This window comes from Salvia miltiorrhiza, chromosome 6, assembly GCF_028751815.1.
Source record: "Salvia miltiorrhiza cultivar Shanhuang (shh) chromosome 6, IMPLAD_Smil_shh, whole genome shotgun sequence".
NCBI classification, from domain to species: Eukaryota; Viridiplantae; Streptophyta; class Magnoliopsida; order Lamiales; family Lamiaceae; genus Salvia; species Salvia miltiorrhiza.
The window spans coordinates 446,655-460,076 of NC_080392.1; the positions used below are offsets into that span (position 1 = coordinate 446,655).

The following is a 13,422-nucleotide window of genomic DNA, read 5'->3' on the forward strand; positions in this document are numbered from 1 at the left end:
AAAATTAAAGGACGTTTTACGGTGAATTCAAATATAAGACCTTTGGCCTAAACATTAAACACTTTATCGTTTGATCAACACATGCACGCATATAAGTTAGTATGATATAACTGTTCAATTAAAAAACAAGAAATGAGGAAACAAAAGTATTTTCTGTTGCTATCGTCGTCCATTCCTAAAAGCAAGGGCATTTCTGGAAATTCGGCACACGAACCGGGGTCAACACAAGTCAACAGAACAATCAAAAACCGGAAAAAAATGTCCGGTTCACAAGAAGTTCTGATTCGGAACGTTAGAACCATAAAACACAATTAAAGTTTTCTATCGACACTCCAAAACCACTCCCTCCACTCCCCTCACCACCTCTCTCGTTGCGAATTCCCGAATTTACCCCCACACAGCCATCGCGCCCTCCGCAAACACGCCTATTAACCAAGGGCGCTTTCAGTCATTTCGACAGAAATATTCCGAAACGGGGAATATGTACAACAAATAAAGGAAATGTATAATTACTACAAAAACGGTTCTTCAAAAAGAATTGTGGAAAAGAAGAGCTTTTTATTACCTGTTGAGAGTCGCAAAAGCACGCACCTCACACACTGACTCTGTGTGGGAATCCGCCATGGAAGGAGCGAATAATCGGAGCTCCGACGCTCTTCGGGAGAAGGTGAGCGAGGATTCGGAGCCGTCGGAGGAGAGAGGAGTGGAGAATCGAGACGGAAAAGCTGAGAAAATTGATGAACAGAGTCGAGTGAGCAGTGGTAGCACCAGTGATTATGCACTCGGGAACAGTTCTAGAGGAGAATCGAAAGCTTCTCAATTACAAACCCTAGCCTCTGTCGAGCTGCCCGTCGCTGATTTCCGAGCCGATTTTGATGATTCATCCGATCATCTATCCGGTATTGCGTGCGTGTGTGTGTTTTCTGTTGCTATGTTGTTTTTCGGTTTTGGTTGTGAATGGCATTCTGCTTTTAGTTTGGCATAGCTGAGGGATATGTATGCTAACATGTATAACTGCGGGAGAGTGAAATGTGAATGGATTTTGAAGAAAATGTTGAATTCTGCAGAGGTTCCAGTGGAGTACTCGCTGCAGCCGGTACCGTCGGGGGAAGACATGAAGGTTTGGGTTTAATTCGTGACACTCGCTTTGTTGCTCTGCGAACTTATTGGACTTCGCTTTCATCGATTTCCTTGTATAGAATGAAGTAGGATAAGAAGACGAGGATTTTTGAATTTTATTTTGCGGTTGTTGTTCATGATGTGAAGCTGAATTTCTTCTGCTGCTGCTGTAGTTTATTGTCTTGGCATGTATCCAAATTGAGTTGAAGTCAACAAATATGGATGTGCTAAAAGTCTTAGTTAATATAGTCAAATTAGTGTTTCTGTTTCTTTAAGTTTATGCAGCTCAGCTCCTGGACTAAGTCCAGCACCCTTTATTTTCCTGGTAACTCTTCTAGAATATATTTGGCTGTTGGTTGTCTTAAAGAATTCACAAGAAGTATAGGTTATTAGTTTTGTAAGGGACTAGACAGACATCTTGCTGCTGCTTGCTACAAGGAGTACTTGCAGAGCTATAGATTCTTTCGTTTCTTTCTTTTGCTAAATATTCATGATAATTTTTTTTGGTTAGTTTGCACATGCCATTTCTAGTGAATATTTAAGTAAAAAGGAAGTTGGATGCTCAATTGCATTAAAATTTTTAAGATTATTGAATGTGTTTTCTGCAACTGTTGTATAATTTTTTAGTCAAATCTTTTACTGCAATAATTTAATGAGTCATCCGTATGCTGCTTGTATTATCTCAAGGTACTTGCTTTGTTGCATTAACCAACTCTATTGAAACTTTGCTTGATCAGAATACCACTATCATTATTCATTAGTATATTAACTCAGTTTTAATGTATACATAAGCATATTGTGTATCTCGTATAATGTTCCTTTTAGTTTAACCTTTTATTAATTTAGTTCTTACCTCAGGATCATGTAAAATCAGTGAAAAAGATAGTGCCGAAGGATATAGGTGGTAAAAGCAGTGCATCTGCTACAAAGTCCAGTTCCTCTATTGCAAGTTCAAACCCACCGGAACAAAAATTACGACCAGTAGAGAATGGGAGCAATCTGTGCATTCCAGAACAGGACAAGCAGAATCCGAAACGTTTGTCCATTGTGCCTACGCCAAGAACTCCTTCTGATGGGTACAACTGGCGCAAGTATGGTCAAAAGCAAGTGAAGAGTCCAGAAGGTTCTCGGAGCTATTACAGATGCACATTTTCAGACTGCTGTGCCAAGAAGATTGAATGTTGTGATATCTCTAACCGTCTAATAGAAACTGTCTATAGAAGCCATCACAATCACGATCCTCCCCAGAAATTAAATAGCACTAGAGAAAATAAGCCTTCATTATCAAGTCCACCCGTCAATGGGAGTAATGATCCAAGTCATCTAGTTAGACATGTAAATGATCCGGTGCCATCTACTCCATCCAAAGAACATGTAGTTGCTCTTGATGAGAAACCTGAAACTAAACAGGAGTCAAGTGGTTCTGATGAGACCACTGTAGCTGATACAAAAGAGCTGTATGGTGATGGGCCTGAATCAAAGAAAAGGTATGTTGCTTTCATGACCAGTCATTTTTATGTTATCCTTTATGAGAGTTAAAACCAGATGATTTGACATTTTTTAGTTCTCTTATAAATCACCAGGCAAAAGAGAAATTCCACAGGTGAAGTTGAATCCCTTCCTAAACCCGGAAAGAAGCCTAAATATGTTGTTCATGCAGCTGGTGATGTGGGAATATCAGGAGATGGCTACAGATGGCGCAAGTATGGGCAGAAAATGGTGAAGGGGAATCCTCATCCAAGGTACCATCTAATTTTCAGTTAACTTTATGCTGATTCTTGCACTGACTTAGTTAGAATCAATCCTGACCATGTTATATTGAAACCACCAGAAACCTAAATGCTATCTTCTGCAAATGAGGTGGTAACACATTTCTACAGTTGACCTTCCGCACATATCAAAAGTGCTAAATTATCTTCTCAATATTTGCTAGCATTCTATTTTGTATGTGATTCCCAGATTCACACAATATTTTTGTTCTACATGTTTCCTTATTAAGGTTTATTGGCCAATTTAGGAACAATTGTCTGCATATATGACTTGTTTCAGACTTTCAGTCACCGCTAATTATGTTATTCCCCGATGCACTCCCATGTCCATGAAAATATGAAATGAAACAAGAGAAAATGAGTAATGCTTTCCCTAGCATATACCATATACATACAAACAATCTTTTCATTCATCTTTAATTATAAGAATTTCGCAATATACTCCTATGAGATGAAGGGCATGAGGGTTCTTAGAATAGCAAGTTGGCTGCCTTGAACTAAGTTATTAATTATTGTGCAATTAGGAAACTCAGATTGTATGGGTGGTAAACAGTGAATTTGTAGAATGGCGGTACTGGACTGTTTATTTTATAGTTGGGATGCCTGGTAAACAGAGACATAAACTAATCCCCGTGAGAAAGAGAATGAAGAAAATGAAATTGAGTGGTAAAATACTTGCCAAATTGAAGAAAGTGTTTCTGCTTAACTGTAAATGAGGACTTCATCTTAGAATGCTGAGTGCTTGAACCGTGGAATTTAAAAAGTTGCAATGGCCAGACAAAACCAAGGAATACCTCGCTCGGGCTAGGAGCAACTGGGGGTTGGTTGCACACTTTTCTCTCTCGCTCTCTCTAAAATCACATGTTGTGTTCTTCCTTACCTTTATCTTTTCCCAATTTCTGTTAAAACTTATTATATTAGGATTTTAACTTTCATGAGATTTTAACGGTGCGTTTACTTTGATGGAAAAGGAGAGAATACATATATTTTCACCATTTTCCCACCATTTTCACATGTTTACTATGAGAAAAATTTCTCCGGGCATCTCCTTTTCACTCATTTTCTCTCCAATGTTGGATAATATTATTTTCGGGCAGTGGTGTGAAAATATTTTCCAACAATTTAGTTTTTTTTCATCTATAGTAAGCATATGATAAAAAGGGAGGAAAATATAATATTTTCTCATCTTTTCTTATCCATCCTTTTCCAATGAAAATTTTACAACCAAAGTAAACGCACCATAAGCATGATTTTTCTTATCATTATTTTATTGAAGATGGATCATGTGGTGAAATTCTGAAATTTCCAAGAGTTTCAAGTGCTGTAGAGTTTATTTATAGCTGACTATTTTGCACTTTTTGCTGCAAAAGTTATTCACCTTGAAATGTACATCATTGTTGTACTTCCAGTTCAAAGCTGTGAAGAAATGTGGTGCCAGTTTTCATGCTATCATACAATAACATTTGCTAACTTCGAAGGTGTATGTCACGGCCGTTGATAGTGTTTTGATTTTCTGATGTTACAGATTTCTGTCGTGTGCTCTTAGTTAAAATGTCTGACCAAGCAGCAGATTTCATGAAATTGGCACTATGTTTAAGGAATGATCTATTTGTGAAATTGATTCCAAGTATTTTGATCCCATGAAATGAGGATCTTTCCCCTTCCCTAGGTAAAAAATCCTTTGTACAAAGACTCAAGCACTCTGAAGTACAGACTAACTATATATAGGTGTGGAGTTGAATAGACCATCCGAAACTCATGCAGAAATGCCCACCTAAAATAAATACTTAATCAGAAACATGAAGGCACCCCAAAATGTAAAATTATGTCTTGGATTCTAAAGATAATGTTTGTCACGAGTACATTCTCAAGCTGATTTAATGCTTAGTTGCATTATATGAAAGGGCTGCCTTAATTTCTCTGCATTGTACTACAAATATAGTAACAGTTATAAGCTCAAATTGGACCTGTGACGGCGTAACCTATGCAGTGAAAGAGCACAGCGTCTGTCACTGTTCTACCATTAGTTAATGCACCTCATACTTACATAAATTTAATATGGTTTTTGGACATGAAATCTGATCTGAAGTATGGTAAGATCGAGACATTTATGGTGGGATAGATATCTAGGCTTTGACAGCTGAGTTTAGGGGATTTTAACCAAACCACGAGCTCCCCATCTTAACACTAGATGGAGATCATAATGTTGGGGAGGCCCATGACATTATGGTCACAATTCTTACTTCTGGAAGTGTTTGTCTTTTGGCCATCTGCACCTACCTTACTTCTCAGAATTAGGAAATCATTAATTAACTCTATTAGAAATTTAGAATGAAAAGTGCAAATTGTTATAACCAGATTCTATCTACCTTCTGGCTCCATTTGATTTAAATACCTTGTGTCTGAATTTTCAGGAACTACTATAGATGCACTTCGGCTGGCTGTCCTGTTCGAAAGCACATTGAAAGGGCAGTTGATAACTCCAGTGCTGTAGTAATAACATACAAGGGAATTCATGATCATGATACGCCAGTACCAAGGAAGCGTCACGGACCAAAAGGTGGCATTGCAGCTGCTACTTCTCCCGTCTCTTTAAACGATATGCAAAGTAAAAGCAAACTGCACAAGACTCAGCAAACCCAATGGTCAGTGGACAAAGAAGGCGAATTGACGGGCGAGGCTCTTGTTGGCGGGGATAAAGCATCAGAATCAGCAAGAACACTTTTGAGTGTTGGCTTTGAAATAAAGCCTTGTTGAAACCTAAACACCCGTGGCTGCGCCGCACCGGGAAAAGCCAAATAGCGGTGCGCATTTCCTGATCAATTTATTTTCTAATAACACAGTTGATTTCTTCTTTTCTTCTACTTTCCCTCCTTTCCTATCTTTGTATGTTATATTTGTTGTAGTCTTATGTTAGTCTTCAGCTTGTGTGGTGATTTCTATATGAAGAACTGAGTAATAATAATAGGTTGATTGTAGTTGTAGCCTGTAATATTAATGGGAGTAATTTTATGTAAAATTATTGTTGATTTAATGAATCAAATCTTTAGCAGTCTTGGATTCTTCAGGAGAAACATTAAACCATAAACTTAGGAAATCACATGTGGTAAGAGACAAAGTTAGCTGCTTGGTTTTGTCTCCTTGTTTCCTCAACTTGTGAAATTCTCATAGGTTATATATATAGTTGGAATCTATAATAGAAAAGCATTGTGGTTATTTAGATTGATTCATTCTATAATGGGTTGGATTTAAAATATTTATCTTCTTAGAACTATTCTTGTAAGATACAATGAGTTTGGATTGAAGGATTTGAAATAAATGAGATTTCAAATCCATATTATACTAAAATTTAGTATATCCAAAACATTATGGCCCAAAACATGAAGGTCCCATTTGACTTCAAATTTTTGGTGGGTCCGTCTATATAATTTATGTCGCGACACGTGTATCATTTAAAAAGTTGCATATATATGTGTGTGTTTACACGTGCTGTGTTTAGTGTTTTTTTTTTTTAATAAAGGTAAAATGTGAATCACAAGAAGCGCAGTTAAATATGAAGTTTGTTTGTAATCAATTTGCATTATTAAATGCTTGTATTAGGTTTCTTCTAGTATTATAGAAGAGATTATTTAAGTACATATGGAGTGATAAATATGCACAAGTTCATGCAAGTTTCATACAACATACAAATATGATACCAATAAAACTAAAAAACTCGTGATATTTAACAATAAGTGGACTTACTTCAATAATTACACTACCTAAAAAAAGAATAATAATCACTAATTTTATTGCATAGTGGCGGTCTGGTATTATCCACTAAACACAAAGATGCTTTTCATTAAAATAAATATTTTGTTGCTAGTTTCATGCCATATATCCTCACTACTAGTTTGACATTCTCTTGATAATTGTGAGATTATTGAAATATGTATATCTTTCATATAGAGAGACAAAATGTAACAAAATTAATTGATGCAGAATATCGGATAGTTGTAGAGAAACGAGAAAAATATACTGCATATAATAAATTTTTGTGAATATATATATTTTTTAAATAGACAGCCGTGGAATGTATCTAAAGAAGGGGCTTACTTGATCGTGCGGGTCGGATCCGGATCTGTCGAAACTTTTATTTGAAATACACGTTACTTTTATTCATAACAGCTGTCACTTTTATATAACAGATCATAAGTTTGAATTTAGGTCATCGAATCCAGATCGAATTTGGACTAACCCGTCCTGCTCGCACTGTATGACCGCGCGCACAACAACATTTGTGTCTAAAGAAAGACTAGATTTTGTTGAAAATCCATAGTACATAATCCTTTAATTAATTAATTAATTAATTAATTAATCAATCAATCAACTAATCCCCTAACCTTATTCGCTAATTAAAAATTGATTTTGGTTAATAAGGACAAAAGGTCCATGATGTGGATTTTTTTAGGTTGTCCTTTTTATTCTCTCCTCAAAAAGTCTTGATTTATGATAAAGCTTTAAAAGCCTAAATTAATTTATAGCTCAAAACTAAAAATAAAACATTTATATCTTATTTTAAGTGAGATTATATGTTAAAGAGAAGTGAATTCTCAAATCTAAAAGCAAACATAGATCCCAATATACGAACCTAAAGAGTTGCGACAAATAAAGAAGTCAAACATAAGAATATAAGTTAGACCTTAAGATAAATTTAAAGAAGCTTTGAAGACTCAAAATTGATCATTTTTTTTTAGAAGCAAAATTGATTATATTTAACAATTGATATCAACACTGAAAGACAAAAACACGCGTAACTTGAAAAGTATTTTTACTATCTTTTGGACTAATGAGCCTTAATAGTATTATATTTAGATTATAGATTATAAATAGAAGAAAAGAAAAGAAATTCTCTCTATCATTTGTAATTATATTACATTCTTAGCTCGACTTTCTCATTTTCTTCACAATCTACCGTTGAATTTGAAATCCGATTTAATAGTCTGTCTACGTTTGCCAAAAAAAATTAATAAATATTTCAAAACAATTAAGTGATGTCACCAATTCATCATACATCTTGTATTTAACTCGACAAATTATTATTATTATTATTATTATTATTATTATTATTATTATTATTATTATTATTATTATTATTATTATTATTATTATTATTATTATTATTATTATCTCATTCACACCTAATTATCAATGCATAAGTTTTTTCTTAAGTTTGTAAATAGTATTTTAAGAAAATATAGTAACTTGTGATAAGACACTACTTAATTCAATTATTTGATTGTGCATTTTATTTTTTTGAATTATTGATATACATCGCGCTAGGTTTTGGTTTGAAGGTCCACGTCTTTATTAAAACTAATCGTAAACCTGATCTATTATTTATCATAGACTTTTATATAATTTGAGCTTAGCATATCTAATTGTACAAATTAGGTTTGAACTATTAGGACCTACAAAACCAAACTTCATCATTTAAAAAGTTCACATTAACCTTATCATATTCATATATATCTAATGTAAATGCATGTATACTATTTTTTTTTTTTTGAGTTAATAAGTTTATTACTACATCTTAAGTAATGGAATTAAGATTTTGGCAACGAATATAAACTTTTCTATTTTTAAAATAACCCTTTTTAAAATACATTGAAAAATCGAACTTCGATTGGGCCCGACCCAAGCAGGCCAACATATAGAACTCCGGCCCGGCCCGAAGAGGCCATTGTCATCTCGTCGAGAAGAAGACGTGTTCACATTGTATGTATCTTTATATCTATATATGTATCTATCTATATATATCGGCAGAATGGCCACTCTGAGACTAGCATCTGCCGCTTCCTTCACTCTTCTCTCTACTGCCGCTCCTCCTTCTTCCTTCCCCGCCCTTTTCGTCAAATTCACCTTCACACCCATCTCCGCAAAGCGCATGGCTCACTCAATTGCTCGCGCCACTCTCGGCCTCACCCAGCCCAGCAAGATCGACCCACCTAAGGTCTCTATTTCTCTTGATTCCTATCACTTAACTGGTTTTCAATCGATGTTAATTAATGAGAAATGTTTTGATTTTCTTTTTTGGACATTTTTGGATTAAGTGGCTGTCAAAAAGACTTGATTTTTTTTTTCATTGGGATAACCTGTCAAACGGAATGATTTTGTTTAGTAGTGGTTGTTAGATTACTTGTAAAGCGATGATTGTGCAAGTATGTCTTAATTAGTAGTATTTGTTTGTGTGTTGCATGTTTATATATGTAAAGAGTGTGATCGGTTGATTGATTGTTGGATTATTAAGTGGAGTAATTTGTTTTCTGGGATGATGTGATGTTAGATCTCATTTGCTGCAAAAGATGTTGATTTGGTGGAGTGGAAGGGAGATATAGTAGCTGTAGGTGTCACAGAAAAGGACTTGGTTCGAGACGACAACTCCAAGTTCAAGAACTCACTTCTTCAAAAGCTAGATTCCAAATTAGGAGGATTGTTGTCTGAAGTCTCGGCCGAGGAAGAGTTCACCGGAAAGATGGGACAGTCAACTGTTGTTCGACTTCCCGGTCTTGGTTCCAAGAGAGTTGGTTTGATTGGGTTAGGTTCGGGTGCATCAGCAGCTACAACGTACCGCAGTCTTGGTGAGGCCTTGGCTGCAGCTGCCAAGGCAGCTCACGCGACCAGTGTTGCCGTCACTCTTGCTTCTCCCGAAGGGATCCCTGCGGAGTTGAAGCTCACTACTGCTTCAGCTATAGCATCGGGTATACTTCAACTTCACTTGTTGGATGTTCAAATATTAGCTGCAGGCAGCATTTGTCTTGTTTTGCTTATAGGGATGTGACTTTGATTTCATCTTTTGAACTTTGCAGTGGAAATAGTAGAATTAGGCCTGCAACATTTGTCTTGTTTCTTATAGGGAAGTGATTTTAGTTTGTATTTTTAAATTGTGCAGGAGCTGTGTTGGGTACTTTTGATGATATTAGGTTTAAGTCGGAGTCGAAGCAGCCGACTCTCAAGTCAGTGGATATCATCGGTCTTGGTACCGGATCTGAGATCGAGAAGAAACTCAAATATGCCGGAGATGTTTGTTCTGGGATTATCTTAGGGAGGCAGCTTGTAAATGCTCCGGCGAATGTCCTTACTCCAGGTTGGTTTGTAGTATCTGATTGTCTAAGAGCTTTGTGTTGCATATTAAGGTTTGATTGTGTAGCTTTTTATCTTATGATTTCTTGATTTTCATATATTGCAGGAGTACTCGCGGGAGAAGCCGAGAGGATTGCTTCCGAGTACAGTGATGTTTTGTCTGCAAAAATATTGAATGTGGAGCAATGCATAGAATTGAAAATGGGCTCCTACTTAGGTGTGGCCGCGGCATCGGCTAACCCTCCTCACTTCATCCATTTATGCTACAAGCCACCAAGTGGAGAAGTTAAAACTAGGCTGGCCTTAGTTGGAAAAGGCTTGACTTTTGACAGGTGATAAGAGAGAGCCTCCTGTTTAATCGATATTTTTAACAAACATGCTCTCATTCAAATTCTTGGATTCTTGTCTTTGTTTCACAGTGGGGGCTACAATATCAAGACGGGACCTGGGTGCTCCATCGAACTCATGAAAGTCGACATGGGAGGTGCAGCAGCAGTATTGGGTGCAGCAAAAGCACTTGGCCAAATTAAGCCTGCTGGAGTGGAGGTGGATATTTTTCTTTCTGGCTAGATGTGTTTGCCTTCCTCTTCTTGTTTTTGAGTTATCAATATTTTATTGTTTCGTTTTGGTTTCCCACGTGCATTTCTTTTGCTTAGTTGTTGAACATATGTTTCATTTGTTAGACCAGAAGGATGGATTAGACAAAGTTTAACCACCACCACACAATCTTATGCCATTCTTACTACACGATTTCGAGATGGATTAGTAGAGATTCCAACAACTTTTTTCATGCGTATGCAGGTCCACTTCATAGTTGCTGCTTGTGAGAATATGATAAGTGGAACAGGTATGAGACCAGGGGATATCATCACAGCTTCAAATGGAAAGACAATTGAGGTATTCTTCATTATTTTGTTGTACACTAGCTTTTCTACTATTGTACCTTAATCAGTTTGGGACAGGGAAGGCCTTCAGCTACTACTAAGTGATGAATTGATACCAATTTCTAAGAAGAAAATGAATGAAAAAGCATTAGAAATATCTTAAAAGTGAAAACAATGCTTCAGTTTGGTGTGATCATATGTTAGTATTGAATGTTGTAGGTTGTTCCTTTTCTTGATATCTTATGTCATTTGATGTTAGGTAAACAATACAGATGCAGAAGGCAGACTTACGCTTGCAGATGCTTTGGTGTATGCTTGTAATCAAGGAGTTGACAAGGTAGGTCGAGGTGTTTATCATACGAGTTACATTCTCTAAGGCTTAATGTTCTTTGGAAATTTAACGCATAGTTCTCGAGAAAGTCAGTCTAGTCTATAACTTGTTGACTGAAGAGTGTATTCTTAAGCAATAGCCTATTGATTCACATGTTGAGTTTTATTTTTCTTGAATAAGGATAAATGTATCGATTTCCTTAATCTATAAAATTGAAATTCGTCCCTTCGATTGACAAGATTCTTGACAGCAATGAGAAGGAAATAGGGATAGAAGGAGTGAATAATCCCATACACAGTGGGAACTAAAAACTAAAATATTGCTTCTTGGGTCACTTTGAAGTAGTTTTTTAACATTTTTTTACCCTCCCCAATTTGTAGATCGTTGATCTTGCTACACTGACTGGGGCATGTGTTGTTGCTCTTGGACCCTCTATTGCCGGTAGGTGACCTTCGATTTATGAAATGTTTAGCATGGGGGCAGAATCTCATTTATGCGTGAAAACAGGCGTTTTTACTCCTAGCGATGACTTGGCAAAAGAAGTAATAGGCGCCTCAGAGGCTGGTGGTGAAAAACTTTGGAGAATGCCCTTGGAAGAAAGTTACTGGGAGTCTATGAAATCAGGCGTGGCTGATATGGTAAATACGGGTGGCCGCCAAGGTGGGTCCATCACTGCAGCTCTCTTCTTGAAGCAGGTAAAAAATCACCAACCTTTCACCATTTTTAACCCAGTTCACTTGCAGTAGGACAAAGCTTCATAGTTTATGTTTGGATTATGGCCATTGACAGATGAATGGTAGTTTTTCGGCATTTTCTCTTAGGGTCATCTACTTTTCATGATTGAGTATTTTTATCCTCATTATTAGGATTTCTCCAGTCCCACTCTTTCAATGGGATACGAATCAAAAATAAAATTAGCTCAAATGATAGGAATTTTCAAGGGTCTTGTTATCCCAAAGTTTCAATGGATTAGCTATACTATTTTTATCTATGTAGGCTAATCTTCAAAAGTAAACGCCTCCTTAGTGAATATTGTTATACACGAGAAATACGGATCCATGTATACGAAGAGAGTAGGAGCTTTTAACCAAGAGTATAGTCGAATGAAGTATGTGCTAGTAGTGATGATTTTTTGGGCTGTGAAATGTGATAAAGAATGATATGCTTGCAGTTTGTGGACGAGAAGGTGCAGTGGATGCATATAGACATGGCCGGCCCCGTCTACAGCGACAAGAAGAAGGCGGCGACGGGGTTTGGCATCTCCACGCTGGTCGAGTGGGTGCTCAAGAACTCTTCTCCTAAGTGAGATGGGATGAATATTGAGACATTCTTGGCCATAAACACATGCCTTATAACATGTGTAATAAAGGGTGGTTTGGTTGTGTGGGGAAAATATGGTTGGGTTTGTTTTTTCATGGATTTAACAAACTCCTTTTCTTGCCTCATTCTATGTAGTTTCTCCCTTCAATCCATTTTATGGTAAGCTATTTTCTGTGATGTGTTGTGGAAGTGAATTAGGAATTGTTTTAAATTGTGATAGGGAAAGGGTGCAGATATAGACATATAGTTGTTTACCAAAAATCCAACTCGAACATATTGTTGATCTCCTTTCCTCGAAAAAGACAAAAAGAGCCATGCCCAACTATATAGCATGGGTTTGATTCAAGGTTTAGCCTACCTACAAAAGTGCTACTAATATATAAAAGTATTCAACTTGCTCAATATATTTATAAAAAATACTCATTCCGTTCATAAAAAGATGTTTTAAGGGAGGGCGGCACAAATTTTTGTTTATTTCATGAGTGGAGAAAGGGGTCCATAAATTAAGAGTGGAAAATGTTAATTAATTTACTTCAACATCTTATATTTAACTTTTCAAGAACTCTGCTATCATTATTACTACTTTTATTAAATATATATATATATATATATTATTTATATATTTTAATTTCAAGTGCTAGAAAATGCGATAAAAGAAGCAAAGAAAGAAAATAAAACTAAAATTCGAAAACAAACAAAAAGAAGAGAAAATTAAATTAAAGCCCATGCACTTCAAGTATGCGCTCTGGGCTCACATTCCTTTTATTCGAGCGTCTTCCTATCTTCCGTGAGACTTCCATATCATGCTGCTATTCAAGTAGACTAGTGTGTAACCCGTCGAAATTCGACGGGGAGCCACTTTATGTTGTAGTAATTA

At 36.3% G+C, this 13,422-nt stretch overlaps 2 protein-coding genes across 3 annotated transcripts; both read left to right on the plus strand.

The window, feature by feature from the left end:
• Positions 1-516: 516 nt before the first annotated feature.
• Positions 517-5,931, plus strand: LOC130987601 (probable WRKY transcription factor 32). Of its 2 annotated transcripts, none has more exons than XM_057911187.1 (5): positions 517-899; positions 1,068-1,120; positions 1,966-2,606; positions 2,703-2,861; positions 5,303-5,931. In XM_057911187.1, the coding sequence occupies exons 1-5, from the start codon at positions 623-625 to the stop codon at positions 5,643-5,645; spliced, it is 1,473 nt and encodes a 490-aa protein (XP_057767170.1). In that variant the 5' UTR covers positions 517-622; the 3' UTR covers positions 5,646-5,931. The 2 variants fall into 2 exon arrangements, with proteins under 2 accessions (XP_057767170.1, XP_057767171.1); XM_057911188.1 differs by having other exon boundaries at positions 1,978-2,606.
• Positions 5,932-8,617: 2,686 nt separating this feature from the next.
• On the plus strand, positions 8,618-12,722 carry LOC130987602 (leucine aminopeptidase 1-like). The gene is made up of 10 exons (XM_057911189.1): positions 8,618-8,880; positions 9,214-9,628; positions 9,820-10,014; positions 10,117-10,342; positions 10,430-10,556; positions 10,812-10,907; positions 11,154-11,231; positions 11,606-11,666; positions 11,733-11,920; positions 12,397-12,722. Exons 1-10 carry the CDS (start codon positions 8,668-8,670, stop codon positions 12,529-12,531), a joined length of 1,734 nt encoding a protein of 577 aa, XP_057767172.1. The 5' UTR covers positions 8,618-8,667; the 3' UTR covers positions 12,532-12,722.
• The last annotated feature ends 700 nt before the right edge of the window (positions 12,723-13,422 follow it).